Genomic DNA, 18,272 nt, shown 5'->3' on the forward strand with positions numbered 1-18,272 from the left:
GCTGGAATCAAGATTGCTGGGAGAAATATCAATAACCTCAGATATGCAGATGACACCACCCTTATGGGAGAAAGTGAAGAGGAACTAAAAAGCCTCTTGATGAAAGTGAGAGTGGAGAGTGAAAAAGTTGGCTTAAAGCTCAACATTCAGAAAACGAAGATCATGGCATCTGATCCCATCTCTTCATGGGAAATAGGTGGGGAAACAGTGGAAACAGTGTCAGACTTTATTTTTCTGGGCTCCAAAATCACTACAGATGGTGACTGCAGCCATGAAATTAAAAGACGCTTACTCCTTGGAAGGAAAGTTATGACCAACCTAGATAGCATATTCAAAAGCAGAGACATTACTTTGCCAACAAAGGTCCATCTAGTCAAGGCTATGGTTTTTCCAGTGGTCATGTATGGATGTGAGAGTTGGACTGTCAAGAAGGCTGAGCACCGAAGAATTGATGCTTTTGAACTGTGGTGTTGGAGAAGACTCTTGAGAGTCCCTTGGACTGCAAGGAGATCCAACCAGTCCATTCTGAAGGAGATCAGCCCTGGGATTTCTTTGGAAGGAATGATGCTAAAGCTGAAACTCCAGTACTCTGGCCACCTCATGCAAAGAGTTGACTCATTGGAAAAGACTCTGATGCTGGGAGGGATTGGGGGCAGGAGGAGAAGGGGACGACAGAGGATGAGATGGCTGGATGGCATCACTGACTCGATGGACGTGAGTCTCGGTGAACTCTGGGAGTTGGTATTGGACAGGGAGGCTTGGCGTGCTGCGATTCATGGGGTCGCAAAGAGTCGGACACAACTGAGCGACTGATCTGATCTGATCTGATCTGATGGGTCTGTTACTATTCGCTGTCACAACTTTTTTTCATAAACTAAAGCAGCAGCAGCATACCAGTTAGTTACCAACAACTGTGAGAATTTATTTGTAGCCCTCCAATTACATTCAAGGGGCAGTAGGAAGGTATTAAAGACAACTGAAATAACAATGAGCATAGATGCTTATCCACAAAACTAGTTCTGCATTCTTAACAAATATTTTTTATGCTATATTCTTCTTTCAAACTTGAGTCTTAGAGAAGCTTACACTCACCTTTGAGTTCAGCCCTCACCATCTATTCCTTACAGTTGGAAGAAATAGACTTCAAAACAGAGACTAAGGAACAGAATAGAGCCCAGAAATAAATCCATGCATATATGGTCAACTGATCTTGGACAAGAATGCCAAAAGTACACAACGGAGAAAGGATGACCTCTTCAACAAATGGTCCTATGAAAACTGGATTAGTGCATGTGTGGGTGCTCAGTTGACTCTTTGTGACCCCATGGACTATAGACCACCAGGCTCCTCTGCTCTGGGATTTCCCAGGCAGGAACACTGGAGTGGGTTGCCGTTTCCTTCTCCAGTGGATCTTCTTGATCCAGGGATTGAACCCACGTCTCCTGCACATCTCCTGCATTGCAGGTGGATTCATTTTTTTTTTTTTTAAACCACTGAGCCACTGAGGAAAATTGGACGCTTACATGCAAAAGAGTGATTATTGGACCCTATTTCACACCATACACAACAATCAACACAAAAATCAAAATGGAATAAAGACTTAAATATAGGATCTAAAATTGTAAAATTCTTAAAAGAAAACTTAAGGGAAAAGCTTTATGACATTAGCCTTGACACTGATTTCATGGCTATGACAGCAAAAGCACAAGCAAAACAAACTAAATAAATAAGTAGGATTAAAAAGGTTCTGCACCGCAAAGAAACAACATAATGAAAAGGCAACTCACAGAACAAGAGAAAATATTTGCAAGACATATATCTGACAAGAAGTTATTCTCTAAAATTTTAACAAAGAAGATACACAAATGCATAGCAGGTATATGAAAAAATGCTCAGTGTCACTAATTACCAGGGAAATGCAAATCAAAACCACGAGATATCACCTCATATCTGCCAAGATGGCTATCATTATAAAAAGAAAAAAAAATAGACAATAAGTGTTGGCAAGTATGTGGAGAAATTGGAAATCCTGCACATTATTAGTGGGAACTAGAAATGGTGAGGCTGCCATGAAAACAGTGTGGAGTTTCCTCAAAAAATTAAAAGTAGAATGACCATATGATCTAGCAACCCTACTTCTGGATATATATCCCCAAAAAAGTGAAAACAGAATCTCAAAGAGATATCTGCACCCATGTTCACAGCAATATTATTCACCAATAACCAAGATGTGGCAGCAACCCAAATGTCTATCTATACACGAATGTTTTTCAGTGTGGCATATATCACACAATGCGTTGTTATCCCGCCTTAAAAAAGGATATCCTATCATATTCTGCAACATGGTTGAATTTCAAAGGCACTATGCTAAGTCAATTACAAGAAGACAAATACTGCATGATTCTATTTATATGAGGCATTTAAAATAGTCAAACTCATAGAAACTGAAAGTAGAATGGTGGTTGCCAGGGCCTCTGAAGAGGAAATGGAGAGTTGTTTCCTGGTAGAGATCTTCAGTCATGTGAGAGGAAAAGTTTTGGAGATCTGCTCTGCGGCACTGTGGATGCTTTTAACAATAGTGCACTGTACACTCGGGCAGGAAGATTTCAGGTTGTGTTTTTACTACAACAAAAATACTAGGGAAAAAATAAAACCTTCCATATAGGCCAAAGGACTCATATCTCTAATCTACCTTGACGATGACTGTGGTACTTGAAAATAGGAATCAACTTCCTGAATCAAACACAAAGCAAGTAATATATAGTTGATTTGATATAAGACAACAGGAAATACTAGAATTTTTCTCACAATTCAGGACTTTCATTTTGAGGTTTGTGGGATCCAAAAGGAGAACTCCAGAGGGAAGTTTATACATGAGAGGAAAACAATGACCCTAGTGAGAACCCAGTCCACCACATGAGCAAGCCCTGTCCCACACACAGCAGGCGCTCCAATATTTGTTAAATGTCGATGACTCATTCAATTTTTCTGTGCAACCTCCATAGCAAATACTGTGAATCTTGCTTATTGTTACATTTCTTAAAACAATAAGAAATTGTTGAAAATTCAAAGAATTCTGCGTGATAGAAATTGCACGAAACAAAACCAAACCAGAAAATCTCACGTCTGAATTGCTTCAAACTGTTAAACTGGGTGAAAAACAAAGCTGTGAATCATGTAAAGAAAACTGTTTCCTGAATCACCTGAATGACACTCCAAGATCCAGCTCTCTTACCTTCCTGACAAGTGTGTTTTTTCACCAACACACTCTTTGCCTGCACTAAACTTTTCTTGCATAAAAAGTAGCTGAGTGATTTTGGAGACGGGATTGTTTTGCCTGAATCATCCAGATAATTGGAACAACTCAACTTATAAGAACAATCCGGCCGAGGCTGCCCTGCCCAGTAAGTGCCCGCTGTCCTCTTCAGGCCATATCCGAGTCACATCCAGCTTAACCTTGAGATGACCGTGTCGCCTAGGAAGGAAACACACCGTTATTGTTGAGTGAAATGGTCAACCGCAAACCGACGCTCCAAATGAGCTCAGGTCCTGAAATTCACTGCTGATGTCCAAAGACACTTTCGCAGCTTGGTTTTCTGACGTCTCTTTTCCCTGAGAGCATCTCAGAGCTGCCCTAAGGCATTCGGCCCCTTCCCCCAATACCACACTTTGCTTCCAGCCCCGTAGGCCTGTCCAATAAATTTGTTTAAAATACAAAACGTAGCAGAAGATGCTCGAGCAGGAAGAGAAAAAGAACACCCGGCGAAACGGGTTGGTGTTGGAACGTGCCATTCGTTTTGAAGGGAGGAGAATCCCAGGTGTGAATTGCATCCCGCGTGTGAAGTCACTTACCAGACCTCGGGTTCTTCAGGGCCTGAAAAGAGAAAACACCAAAGACCGGGCGGCGCGCAGGAAGGGGCGGAGGCCGGGAGCGGAGCCTGGCGCGGGCGGCAACCTCAGGCGCGTACCCCGCGGCCCCGGTGGTGCGGCCCTGGGCGGTCCCCGCGGGCAGGCGGGGAGGCGGGAGGTGCTGGGCTGCGGCGCAGAGTGCAGCATGGCGTATCCCGGGCATCCTGGCGCCGGCGGCGGCTACTACGCAGGCGGGGTGAGTACTGCTCGCGCGGGCTCGTGGCCTGGGCTCGATCCCTGGACGCCCGGGGCTCCGAGAAGCCACACGGGGCATCTCGGCCGGGGCGGCTCCCCGGCGCCCCCGCCCTGCCCGCTGCGTCGCCCAGCGCCCCCGCCGGCCGGCCTCGGTCTCCGGCGACCTCCTTCCTTCTGTCCCTTCTTCCCCCTGGGTTGCTGCTTGGGGCCGGGACGCGCGTAGGTTTGACCCAAGAAGCCCACCCTGTGCCTCCCGGATCCGCGGCGTGAAATCGTGCAACTGGGGTGTTGCCTTCCGCTCCGCCTTCCCTAAGAGCAACAGCCATTTTACTCTAGAATGGTCCTGCGATCCACTTCTCTCTCCGAAATTGAGAAAAACGGGGAAAGTCAGGGAAAGTCCGCTAGAGTCAGAGACTTACGGGAGGAAGGCAGCCTGGCCCTGAGTCTGGGACGGGCATCCTTTTGGGAACTATTTCCTAAAAAGAATATTCCCTAGCCGTGACACACCTCACCCTCCCGAGGCTACACCTGTCTCCGAACGCTTTAAAAATACCATAAACGCTAGGGGAAAATATGTAAGACAATTCTGAGCCCTGCTGGTAAGTTGCATGGCCAGGTTGCATTCATCTCAGTAAACTGCAGGTTAATGGGGATTTGCAGAGGTTACTTCATTTATGCTGATGTCATTGTCAAGACAACTAATTTTGATCCTAGCTGCGGGTTTTTAAATTATAACTGGGGTGAGAATGGGAGAAAGGGGAGGAGTGATTTTACGTAGAGAGTTAAGGGAGGTGGGGGGGAGAGGAGCAAACGACTGACAGTGAACCTGACTTTGCACAAGGCACTCTATGGTGAAAGAATAAAACTTGGTCATCGGATTGATGCGTTTGTTCCTTGTCTTACAGTACGGAGGGGCTCCCGGAGGGCCTGCGTTTCCCGGACAAACTCAGGATCCGCTGTATGGTTACTTTGCTGCTGTAGCTGGACAGGTTAGCTCTTCCCTTTAACATTAAAGGAATTTCAGATTGTACATTTGTATTAACCTTTGTTACAGTCACACGGAAACACGACTATTCCTCTGGAAAAGAATTCCTTTGCTTCTGTTCAAGAAAAAAGAGAGAAAGAGAAGGAAGTTCATGGGCAGTTATTTATTTTTGAATATTCAGAACAAACTCGGACAACGTGTTACCCATGCTTATGTTCAATTCAGAACTAAACTTGTGATTGAATTAGGGTCAGATTGAACACAATAAGCTAGTATAAATATGCTTTGAAGATATGTAAGGTAGAAAGATGTCTTTAGAACTGTGAATTGTCAGGGTCCAGACAGTGAATTTCCAGAGAGGAAATTCCAGGTCGAATCATGTAGTACCAGTAATTCTGTAGCCAGATTCTGAGGGACATTTTCTTTGCATTGAGTTTGACTGTTAATTACCCCCTTAGAAAATGGGTACTTCAGGTAAAAACCCACTAGCTTCAAAATAAGAAAGGTACTTTCTTCTTGCTGTCAGGAAGTTAATCTTGTGGTCAGTTTATTTTTTCTTTGATGCTATTACTAGGTCAGCCCTTCCATGTCCTTGTTAGGTGTTGTGATCTATTGACCCAGAGAGAGAATTAAGGTCAACACCCCAAGACCTTTCACTTTACATTCTAGTTGTGTGACAAGTGGTAGTTCATCTTGGAGGATGCCTTTTTCCTCAGCTACCAGGTCACCGTATATACCATACTGCTGTTATAATCCAACATGTTCAAAGAGGACGTTTGTGCTTATGAATTCAACCTAGCTTTCTTTTAATCAAAAGCTAGAAATAGCACAGTCTTAATGTGAAAATGCCTGTAGTCTATTATGGGATAAAAACGTGTGACCACCTTTTAGAACAGCACTGGAAGAAATACAGTTTGAGAAACTGAATGGAAAATTGAGTCTAAAACGGAAAGAGCTTCCCCTTAAGTATCTGCTTCACCTGTTAGTGATCAGTATCTTTGAAACCACAAGACACGGCAAAGCTCAAGTCTCTGCATTCTTAGATTGCTGGTACCAGGAGCCATGAAAGTGACCCCAGCTGCTTAGCTTTCAGCAGCCCTGGTCTGCAGCAGCATGTCCATCGTCTTTCACATTATTGATCCTGCGTGTCATCTAGATTGTATAATAGTCATGAACTTGAGGATTTAAAATCTTTAACGTGTTTCTAGTTCTGACCTAGGTCAGCCAGTGAATAGGCATGGAGAACTTGTCTTCCAGGTATAATTGTGATCTGAAAAAACATTCATCATATTCTAAGCAAAGGCGATCACAGAGGCTGCTTTTTGTGGGAACCAAACTTTTCATTTACTGATGTCATCTCTGTACCCAGCCCTCCACCCCCTCAACAGAAAAAAAAAAAAGCTAGGACAAGTAATAGAACTTCTAATGAAATACATAAATAATTGTATTTTAAATTGCTTACTTTGGCAGTTTCCTAGTTCAGAGTGAGAGTAGTTAAGGATAGGAGCTAGTTGTATTCATATGTTTAAAAATATGTCTCACTGAATTCATCTTACTGTTTTATTAAGAAGAGTAACCTTATACTTTAGAAGTTATGCCAAGTCTAATTCAGGAATCTATAGGAAATGACAAAAAGATATTGGTAATACCAAAGCATAGGTGTAAGCAGCTTTCAGACTTGGTAATTCTTATGTAATGATTGTTGCAAATAAAGCCTGAAATTGAATACCCACTTTACCTAGGTACTAAGAAAGGTATTTTTGGTATATGTCCTTAATTATCCATTTGTGGGAGAACCTTGAACAGTTTCCTTTCTTTCTGTAACTTATTGTTTGGGGAAGTAGAGTGAAGAAAAAGAATGCCTACTTTTGAAAGGCATCTATTTAAAGTCTCATGCGTGATAATATTCATTTTCTTTATTATTAATGGTATACTGAATGCTGAATGTAAACAAAGAACTGGAAGGTACAAGTCACTCCTGTAAATCCTTTTCCTGTTTGTTTTTTTTTTTTTTCCAAAAGGATGGACAAATAGATGCTGATGAACTGCAAAGATGCCTGACACAGTCGGGCATTGCTGGAGGATACAAACGTGAGTTAGCAGCCCCAAAGTGTCTCGGAAATCTCTTGTGTTTCAGATGTCACTTGTGATTATTAAAGCCTTCAAGAAAACTGAGAGTTTCTGAAATGGCAAAGTTAAGAATTTCAGAAGCTGGATTTATTTCTTTTGTATTTCAAAATGCTCGTTTGAAGATAGTTCTTACTGAATCATCCCACACTACCCACCAGTTTAGTGGGTGTCTTGGATCTGGGTTCCGGGTGTCTGGAACCATTCAAACCAATAAGACATGTGGCCTCCTCCTCAGAAAACGAGGTAAGGTGCTGAAATGAAATCCTCCAGGTCAGGTGTCATTAATGATAGGAGCTAACATTTGCTGCTCCCTATTTGCCAGGAGCTTATTCTGGCTCGAACATGGTGTCACTTAGGGCTTTCGGTGGCCGGTGCTTGGCACCTGGTCCCAGGGTGACCTGTTCTGCATCCCTAGTTCTGAGTAGTTGGTCCTACCCTCCCTTTTCACAAGTGCCCAGTCCCCCAGCCCTAGTCCTCAAGGAGCCAGTTACACACTCCTGCTCTCAGCTCCTGGCAGCATGAATGCTCACCTTGACATCTCCCAGCTCTTTGCTCTTTCTACATCAGGCTAAGTAAGACGTACCCTTCCTAATTTCTAAACTCTTTATACTAGTCCTTCTTCCCGCTGCCCCCTAGTTCCTCATAGACTTCCCCCTGTGCTTATACCCACTTCCTTCCTTTTGAATTCTGCACGAGCTGCAGAGAGGGAACTCTTACCAGAATGCTCATTCCTGGCAGGGGCCTTCTCATTATCCCACACATACCACATGCTTCCCTTCAAATCATATCTTTACCATGATAGAACAGCGTCTTGGCTGATATGCATGACCTACCACCTTCTTTGCCTGCTGTTAATTGAGACAGAATATCAAATTAAAGCCTCAACTTCTTGGTAAGTTGTGAATTAAAACATTCGAACTAGGGGATTTCCTGACAGTCTGGTGATTAGGGATCCAGGCTTTCACTGCGATAGACCCAGGTTCAATCCCTGTTTGGGGAAATAAGATTCCACAAGCCGTTCAGCATGGCCAAAAAACAGACAAGCAAACAAACAAAAAACCCACAAACTAGAATTCACACCTGTGGACCTGTAGTGGCCATTTTTGACTGTTTGACAGGGCATAGTTACTATGTGTTTCTCTTTTTTAAACTATCAGCATATCCATTTTTATTATCCTTTGTTTTATGAATTTAGTATCCAATCACTATTTCCTAGTTGTGGGAATTAAAATAGAAACCTTTTGGATTTCTGTTATTTACTCTGGTCCTACTGGTCCTACACAAAAGAAGCCCTTTTCTCCATTAGGGATTGTTTTTTTTTTTTTACACTATTGTAGGCAGTACATTTAAATTATTAACCTCAAGCAGTTGGGGCTGGTGAACAAAGGAGATCTAATAGCAGGGTTTCCACAAATTAGCTATGTCACAATACAGACTATTACTCTACTTCTGCTCGGTGGAAGAGGTGTGGCCAGTTTTAAAATCTAACAAAGTGGGCAGTGTATTCCTGTAGAGCAGTCCCTTTAGAAATTTCCTTTGAGAAAGCCACATTTAGTAATGACCTTAGATCACCGAGTTACCGAAAGGACATACCTATCACCTGAACTGTGTGATTAATCTGCTTGTTGTCATCTCGTTATGAAGGCTGTGCCTGCATTCTACATTGCTTCAGTCGTGTCTGACCATTTTGTGATCCTATGGACTGAACCCGCCAGGCTCCTGTGTCCATACGATTTCCCAGGCAAGAATACTGGAGTGGGTTGCCATTTCCTTCTCCATGAGACTGTAATAACCCACAAAACCATCCTGTTTGTGAGTGTCAGAGTGAGTGTTGTAATGGAGAAGTTATGTAGCCATTGGTCTTTTTCAACCCAGCTTCCAAACCAAAAACCACAGATGGGGACGTGGGAGACAGTAAAACCTATGGCATCTTCTTTTCTTGCCTGGAAAATGCCATAGACAGAGGAGCCTGGCAGGCTACAGTCCACGAGGCCACAAAGAGAAGAACACGACTGAGCACACACAGTGCATGGTATCCTAACCAGGTTAAGAGGGAGCAGTCACGCATAGAGGAGGTGTTGATGAGGGAAGTTGCTCTTTGAAATTATTTAAAATAGGCTTAGCATTATTTAAATTATTTAAATTGGCATTATTTAAAATAGGATTAGCATTAGTAAAAACTCTTTCTGGAGAAAAAAGAGAAATGAACAGGAGTTCTTCTCACCCAAACTAATAAGATGTCAGTGTTCTAACTTATCAGAACTGCCTGCCCAGAATAGTGAATTTTCTCCTTTGTTCCTGCCCATCTCAGTCCCTCCCTTCTCAGACCAGATTTCTGTTCTAACAAAGAACTCTAACCTGTCACTCTCTTCCTCTTAAAAATCCTGAGTAGCTCCATGGTGCCCATATAAAACAGAAGTTAGACAGCTTACTAGGAATTCAGTCCCCGATGCCCAGCACCCCCAACACTTTCTCCCCGCTTCTTTGCCTGTCTGGACTTCACTGCTTCTTTCCTTGCTTGTGCAGGTCCCCGGCTTTACATGACTGTCTCCAGATATCCCAAATCTTTCCTGTCATTCACAACTTGGCTTAAATGTTACCTCTTCTATCAAGTCTTTCTTTCAACATGAAGGAGCCTCTCACACTTCAAGATCTGGTAGTTTTTGGTGTCTCCATTATGGCTTACCCTCTTCTACCCTGTAGGAAATGACAGCCCACTCCAGTATTCTTGTCTGGAGAATCCCATGGACAGAGGACCCTGGCAGGCTACAGTTCATGGGGTGGCAAGAGTCGGACATGACTTAGCGACTAAACCACCACCACCCTGTGCACAAGACTTCAAACGGTCAGCCAGGGCAGGATCCAGTTTCACAGTTGTTATCTCCAGTGTCCCTGGTATCCTGAGCCCTGCACACCAGGAGTACTTAATAGGCATTTGATGAATTAATGAGTATGGGAGACTTCCTAAAATGGAAAAAAAAAAATACATATATATCCTTATTTGTATTTTGACTTAAGAAAGATTGGTATTTACCTAAGGGATTATACATTACTTCTAATTATCAGTGTAAATCAGAAGTGTCCATTTAAACTAATGCCTGATTCCCATGGTCAGATTCTGATCTAATTGTTCTGTGGTGATGCTAACTATACTTTAACAAAAGTTGTTAAGAGAGTAGATCTTAAAAGTTCTCACCACATGCACCAAAGGTAGCTATGTGAGGTGATACATGTGGTAATTAACCTTACAGTCGTTATATACATTCATCAAACCATTACATTGTACACCTTAAACTTACACAATGTTGTATGCCAATCATATCTTAGTAAAGCTAAAAAATTAATAATTATTGTTCTGTAGTATAGCCCAGATATCAGGGTCTTTTAAAGCTTTTGGGTGATTCTTGTAAGTGCTCAGGATTGAAAACCTCTGGTCTAGACTAGAGAGACTTCATACCTCCACACAATTTAAAAACACAACAAAGAATCAAGCAACTCTTTTTAAAGTGTTAAAAAAAAGTGCTGCCTTTTCTCACCTCCAAGAATTATCTCTGTGGATCAGATGGAGATTAAGGGACCAAAACAGAAAACAGTGTCCAACCTTTTGTTTCAGGGTTCTAAGCTATGCCAAACACATGAGTCTATTAAAAGTAGGAAACCTATGGTTTGTAACATTTGGAAACATTACAGCAATAAGAGTTAGCCTAGTGTTTTAAGTTCACTTTGGTTAAAGATTCAAATGAAGCTGGTAACAGCAGTAAATAATGTTAACTCTGTGTACATGTCAACAGCCTTGTGGAATTCATGCTGGCCTTGCCCACATGAGCCTTGTCCCTTCCTCCTCCTAGATTTACAGCTTCTTTGAACCTAAGACTACTCCCTCAGTCTTGGTAAGATGCAAGGAATTCTTTATTTTTAATTTGTTGCTACTCAGGTAGAGTACTATTAGGCCATAAACCAACAAGTGTGTTCTAGTTTGGTTGTCTAAGTGAGGCGTGGAAATACCCTCAGATCACCCTTGAGCCCTGAGTAAACTGAAAAGGCTTCTGAACAATGGCTTTCACTGAGTGGGTCATCCGGTCTTAGCCCAGAATGCTCTCCTTTGACTCACAATTCTAGCAAGCATATTTATTGTCTATAAAAAGAGGCCATAGGCAATTTGGGGGAGGAGGTGACCATTCAATGTCTGACATTAAAGGGAAAAGAAAGAGAAACAAATGATCTACACAGAGCTAGCAAAACCAACTAAAGTCAACTGTGCGTAGGAACAAAGCAACTGGATCCACCCATTCACCGTGGTGGATATAATACATTGTGGTTCATTATGGTGGATTGAACTCACTATATAACAGTTTCAAAGGCGAAAAAGAGTATAATACCTTTTATAAACTATGTTATAGGAAACTGTAAGCCTCAGAGAAGGCAATGGCACCCCACTCCAGTACTTTTGCCTGGAAAATCCCATGGACGGAAGAGCCTGGTAGGCTGCAGTCCATGGGGTCGCTAAGAGTCGGACACGACTGAGCGACTTCACTTTCGCTTTTCACTTTCATGCATTGGAGGAGGAAATGGCAACCCACTCCAGTGTTCTTGCCTGGAGAACCCCAGGGACAGGGGAGCCTGGTGGGCTGCTGTCTATGGGGTCGCACAGAGTCGGACACGACTGAAGTGATGCAGCAGCAGCATGCAAAAATACAGATAATTATACAGTGAACTCCTCCGTACCCATCCGTCAGCATCAACAGTTATCAATGTGTTGCTCTTCTTGTTTTATCTATAAACCTACCCATTTTCTTTTAAAGCAGATTCCAGATCTCTCAACATTATTCTACCTACTGATAACTTCAGTGCATATTTTTCTTAAAGATAAGAACACTTTTATCCCCCAACTTAAAAGCCATGAATCACACCTAAAAATATTAACAGTACTAGGCCATACTTTTTTTTTTTTTTAATTTTATTTTATTTTTAAACTTTACATAATTGTATTAGTTTTGCCAAATCTCATAATGAATCCGTCACAGGTATACATGTGCTCCCCATCCTGAACCTTCCTCCCTCCTAGGCCATACTTTTTTTTTAAAAAAGATTTCTATTAAATTTTTTAAAATCAAATTTGGGTTCTGGAAGTTCTATCTAGAAAATAAGCCTACTTCAAAGCTCCATGAATTTAGTTTTACATAAATTGAGCAGCGTGTAAGAATAAAAGTGTATAAATAATCACATTCCTATTACTTTGAATGTATCCAACATAATGTGAATTTTTGAAATCATATTAATATGTATGTGCTTTTCTTGATTTAACAGCTTTTAACCTGGAGACTTGCCGGCTTATGGTTTCAATGCTGGATGTATCCTTTACCTTGATGGCAGTCTAGAGTATTTTTTTCTGAATTAAAAAAAAAAAAAAAAACCTTGAAGGAATTTGTCTAAGAACTAATATTCAGTAAACACAAAGTGAAAAATGACCACAGAAAAGTTTTCCAAAATCATTAGCTTTTAAGATGTCACTTGGTGTGCAAAAGGAAGGAAGTTTAATAAGCAGAACATGTTATTTAAGAATTTGAGGAAGCATCATAAACAAACAAGTATAGAAACCAGAGCAGTCAAGGCAGCTTTTTTGCTGTGACATTGATTACCCTGCATGAGTCACACTGACCTTCAAGCAATGGGATTTTTTGTATCACGGTTGTTGGACTAGTTTAGTTACTGCTGATGGTATGGTGCCTTCATCCCACCTCATTTTCCAAAAGTGAAAACAGTGGGTCTGGGAGGCCTTGCCTTGGGAATATCAGGGCTAAAGAGGACCCTGGACAGAAGGGTAAGCAGCATAGCCTGGACCACCCGGAAAGTGCAGACCACTTTGGTTGTTACCGGTAGCTCACAATGGCCTTTTAATTTCCTTGTAGTCATTCGTATAGATGATCTCTTTCCCTCACGGAAAATACGTACTCAGAGCTTTTTCTCCATAGGCCTTTATTTTTATATCATAAAAATAAAATATATACAAAAAGAGTATCTTTTTGTCCTGTCATGCCTAAAAGAATGTACTTTTTTTTTTCAGCAGAAAGAACATTAAATCCCCTTATCCTTGATCTTTGATTTAATCATTAGAAAATGTTGCAAAATAAAGATGCTCTAATCCTTGATTACAGTTCAGAGAGACATGTCAGGCACAATGGGTTTCAATGAATTTAAAGAACTCTGGGCTGTACTGAATGGCTGGAGACAACACTTTATCAGTTTCGACAGTGATAAGAGTGGAACAGTGGATCCCCAAGAATTGCAGAAGGCCCTGACAACAATGGGTGGGTATGACTGATGCCATCTCTGTTCACTAGTAGTTTTTTGGTTTTGTTTTTTTGTTTAATTTATAAAACTAAGTACTATGTTTCTATTTTTAGAAATAGCACCTATCCATAATTTAAATGAGCCCTCTCCTAAAAAATTGGGCTTAAAATTATTTTTAATATTTTTCTTTTAATCCTTGAAATTGGAATTTTTTTTGTTTTTCTTTTTTTGCTGGATGCTTTTTCTTCCTTTCAGGATTTAGGTTGAGTCCCCAGGCTGTGAATTCAATTGCAAAACGATACAGTACCAATGGAAAGATCACCTTTGATGATTACATCGCCTGTTGCGTCAAGCTGCGAGCTCTAACAGGTGTGTGCTTTGAGATTGCTATTAGCAGGCCTGGCAAATAATTCTGTTTCCTCAGAAATTTTTCCCACATATTAAGTAACCTGCTGTTAAAATGATCCTAACTAAATTCCCTGGCAGTCCAGTGGTTAGGACGATGCTTTTACTGCCAGGACCTGGGTTTAAGCCTTGGTCAGGGAACTAAGACCTGGAGAGCTGAGTGGCTCAGGAGGGAAGAAAGAAATCCTAACTAAACTTTACTTTAGTGTTCTATAACATAAGTGTACCAAACTAATTGGGAAATTTTTGGTTACAGTATGAGCAGTATTCTGTGATTTCTCCCTAGAACGTGAACTACTTGAAAAAAGCAGTAGCCCTCCGTCCTAATTCCTCCTGTTGGAGAGTAATTTAAAGTGGTGGTCTGTGTTTCAGATGTCCTTCTCAAATGAGGCTGTATCAGTAATCTCTACTTTTCTCTCTCTTTTTCTTTCCTTTGTATGTTTTTTCCTGTTCCATTCCTTTCTTTAGTTTTTTTACCCTTTTTAATGTATGGTTTTATAATTTTTTTGCATCCTGACAAATTTGAGGCCAGATTCTTTTTTTTTCTAAGTAAATCCTTTTCATTTAGTAGGACAAAGCTCAAATGGATGGAGTACTTGATCACAGCTGTTTGTCATATTAAGGACACCATCCATCTCTGTGTGTGCACTCAGTCATGTCTAACTCTTTGTGACACTATGGACTGTAGTGTACTAGGCTTCTCTGTCCGTGGGATTCCCCAGGCAAGAAAACTGGAGTGGGTTGCCATTCCCTCCTCCAGGGGTTCTTCCCAACCCGGGAATCAAACCTGCGTCTCCTGCATTGCAGGTGGTTATGGCTGAGCCACTGGAGAAGCATCTGTTTCTTAACATATCTTTGTTAAAAAGTCTGAAATTCTGTACTTCCATCACAATTAAGGAATGGCCTCAGAAGTTGTGCAGCTTTTACTGACTTTGGGATAAGGCCTTTTCTTCCAACTCCAGGTTGGGAAAGACAGTTGGCCAACTTCTGCTTGCTGTGTTACTTGGCTGCATATTAAATTTATTCATATTGCTACAGTTGACTTCTTTGCTTTGGCCTTTTGTCTCTGTTGGTTGGTTATACAATTTGTTACTACATTTGAAACTCAGTGCTAACAATTAACTATTATGATTTCAGATGTTCTAAAAAAGCTAATAAATTTTACTGTTGGGTTTTACAGACAGCTTTCGAAGACGGGATACTGCTCAGCAAGGTGTAGTGAATTTCCCATATGATGATGTAAGTCTGAGTAAATTCGTAACTGAGTAAAAGAGATGTACAGCAATTGGGCATCCCTTTGAAGCTGGCTCTTTAGAGCATCTTAAGGACCCCAGAGCAGTTAAGGCTTACATGATCAGGAGTCACCATCCAAAATTTATTAATGTCATTTATTTGTCTTATCCATTGACCACTGTTTGTTGCATTAAACAACCGAGGTCAAGGCCCAGCTTTTCTCACTGATTGGCTGGATCACTTAGGCAGGTTTTTCATTGCTCAGAGACTATTTGAGGAAAGAATAATAATGCTGTCTTCACTAGACTGTTGTGAGATTTCAGTAAGAAATGTCCTTGAAAAACACCACCACACAGATGTTACATCTACTTTTGTCTCCTTTACATAAATCACCTCTGTCATTGAGAAATAACTTGCATGGATCGAAGCTGCACTTGGCACATTTGTGTTCTTCATTGAGGACAAAAGGCACAAACTTAAGTCATAATTTAAAACTGTATTTACTGTACAGCCACACTAAATGAGTCAGGATACAGACACATAACCAGTGTGAGCATAACCACGTGCTATCTTTGTTGGCCTTGGTTGGATAGACGCAGCACAGGTGGGGAGATGTTTGGGTGCATCTCCAGTTTTTGTTCAGCCATTGATAAACCACTTTTAGAATGGACATCACTGTGATAACTAAAAGGTTTCTCCATTTCAAAATACGAACATGCACATATTTTCGGTTTAGCAGCAGCTGCAGTTATGAGTACACTTTTAAAAGGCTGTTGCGTAAATATATTTACTTCTTTTGCTTAAAGGTGTATTCCCTCAGTGTGCATTAACTTCTCAGGTAACAGTCCCACTTTATTTCCAAGGATGGAGAGGCAGCCTGTGGGGTGGAAAGTGCACAGGCTACGGCCTCTCGCGGGGCCACTTAAAGGACGTCTATCTGAATGTCCTGACCAAGTTCCCTTTTCCCTGAAAGAGGGAGCGTCAGCTGGTCCTTGCAGGAATGCTGTAGGAATTAGCAGTGTCTAGGGCCTCACTGGTGGGGGAAGAAAGCCAAAGAAAACTGAGAACAGGAGCAGAAATTATTGCTGTGTGTTTGATAGTGAAGCAAACTTCACAGCAAAGAACTGGTGCTTGCACACTCAGGTTTCTGAATTACTGGAGAAGGACCAGAGAGTCTGTTTTTGTCACACTTTTCTGAACACTGTTTCTGTCCATATACTGACACACACGAATATTTTAATTCAGCAGATTTTAAAGGAATAAACTATTTTAAAGGCAGTCTAGTAGAATAGTGGGGTAAGACTGCAGCTCTGAAGTTCCCATGGGCCAGAACATTATAAATTCCACTGTTATTTATATTGTGAGTAGGTGCCTTTGATCATGATCACATTTAGAGTGAGATATTAATTTGGAATTTAAATAATTCTTTATGCATTAAGGTAGCATCAGCTTCCTATAAGAAGGTTTGATGTGAGGAAACCCTCTGGATTTTATATTAGGGTGCTTCAAGAAATGAACCTTTCCATCCATCATTTACTCTTATTTTTAAAACTATTTTTTTTTAACCCACAGTTTAAATGAATACGAAAATGGAAGCTGCGTAAAAATAAGCAGGGGTGTATTCCATGTTCTGGGGTCTGCAGTGTAACACTGGTTTCTCTCTTGCAGTTCATCCAGTGTGTCATGAGTGTTTAAATCAGGAGCAAGCTGTATGAACATAATCCACATTCCGACTGGAGTTCTCCTTTGCTCTTTGCCCTCAGCAATTGTGTGCAGACTTACACAGCCACTTTTCCTTAACAGCTCTTGTAAAGGTTTATTACTTTATGTATAACTGAAGTTTTTGTTTTGATAATAAATGCTTTGAGATGATACTATCATAAGATCCAGTCTGTTAAACACCATTTAGAACTTCCTTGAGCCACTGTCAGTCAAGCCTTATTTTCTTGTTAAGCCTCTTTTATGTAAATTCAGGTGTGCCAGTTGTTTAAGGCACATGATGTATTTTTCATTGTAAGATACTAAAACCTTTTCATCAGACTACAACTGTTGTCTCCCCTTTTTTAGAAGGGCTTTTACATCAGAGTGAAAGCTTTATACGTGGAGTATTCTTATGTAAATGGTTTATACCCACTTGGATACCAAAAAAAACCCACAAAAAACCTGGTGATCCATATCAGGATTCTCCTTGGTAGAAACTTAACACAGGCTTTAAGGATTATAGATACTTTGATGGCTCTATGAATAGACACACTTAAAAAGCTGTTGAAGGGAATATCCTGGCTAGGAAAAGTCCTAATCAGGGTTAGGACTCCATGATTCCACTGAAGGGGGCACAGGTTCAACTCCTGGTTGGAAACCAAGCCATGTGGCCAAAAAAACCCTGTTGAATAATGTAAGTGGCAAATACTATCTGTCACTAACCTCCGCCTTGTCATTATCCATGCAGACCTGTGTTCTGTACTGTACTTGGTCGCTCAGTCATGTCCAACTCTGCAACCCCATGGACTGCAGCCCACCAGGCTCCTCTGTCCATGGGGATTCTCCAGACAAGAATCCTGGAGTGGGTTGCCATGCCCTCCTCCAGGGGATCTTCCCAACCCAGGGATTGAACTTGGGTCTCCCCCTTTGCAGGCAGATTCTTTACCGTCTGAGCCACCAGGGAAGCCCAAGAACACTGGAGTGGGTAGCCCATCCCTTCTCCAGGGGATCTTCCCAACCCAGGAATCAATCCAGGGTCTTCTGCACTTCAGGCAGATTCTTTACCAGCTGAGCTACCAGGGAAGCCCATAACTATAGTTAAAAATCTTGTATATTATGAGCCACATATTTAACTATGTTAAAAAAATTGATAGAAAAAGACTAAAAGAATATATGAAAATATTGTGGGGATTTTTTGGCTAATGGGATTGTAGGTGACTTGAGTTCTTTAGTGCATGTCAGTATTTTCCAGATTTTCTATAATGCGTGCACTTAGCTTTTACAATCAGAAGATGCTAATTTTTAAAACAGTGATACATCTATTTTGATACGCCATGTGTTCACACATATTTAACAATTCACACATTAGAAAGACTGGAAAGAGTATACGAAAATGTTGATGTGACTTCCCCTGGAAATCAGA

The 18,272-nt window shown here is 41.3% G+C and overlaps 1 protein-coding gene across 1 annotated transcript; it reads left to right on the plus strand.

Moving 5' to 3' along the window:
• Window positions 1-3,952: 3,952 nt before the first annotated feature.
• On the plus strand, window positions 3,953-17,025 carry SRI (sorcin). The gene is made up of 8 exons (XM_005901349.3): window positions 3,953-4,105; window positions 5,010-5,093; window positions 7,111-7,180; window positions 12,527-12,570; window positions 13,380-13,527; window positions 13,766-13,879; window positions 15,096-15,154; window positions 16,817-17,025. Exons 1-8 carry the CDS (start codon window positions 4,055-4,057, stop codon window positions 16,841-16,843), a joined length of 597 nt encoding a protein of 198 aa, XP_005901411.1. The 5' UTR covers window positions 3,953-4,054; the 3' UTR covers window positions 16,844-17,025.
• Window positions 17,026-18,272: the final 1,247 nt, after the last annotated feature.

This window comes from Bos mutus, chromosome 4 (genome assembly GCF_027580195.1).
Source record: "Bos mutus isolate GX-2022 chromosome 4, NWIPB_WYAK_1.1, whole genome shotgun sequence".
Lineage (NCBI taxonomy): Eukaryota > Metazoa > Chordata > Mammalia > Artiodactyla > Bovidae > Bos > Bos mutus.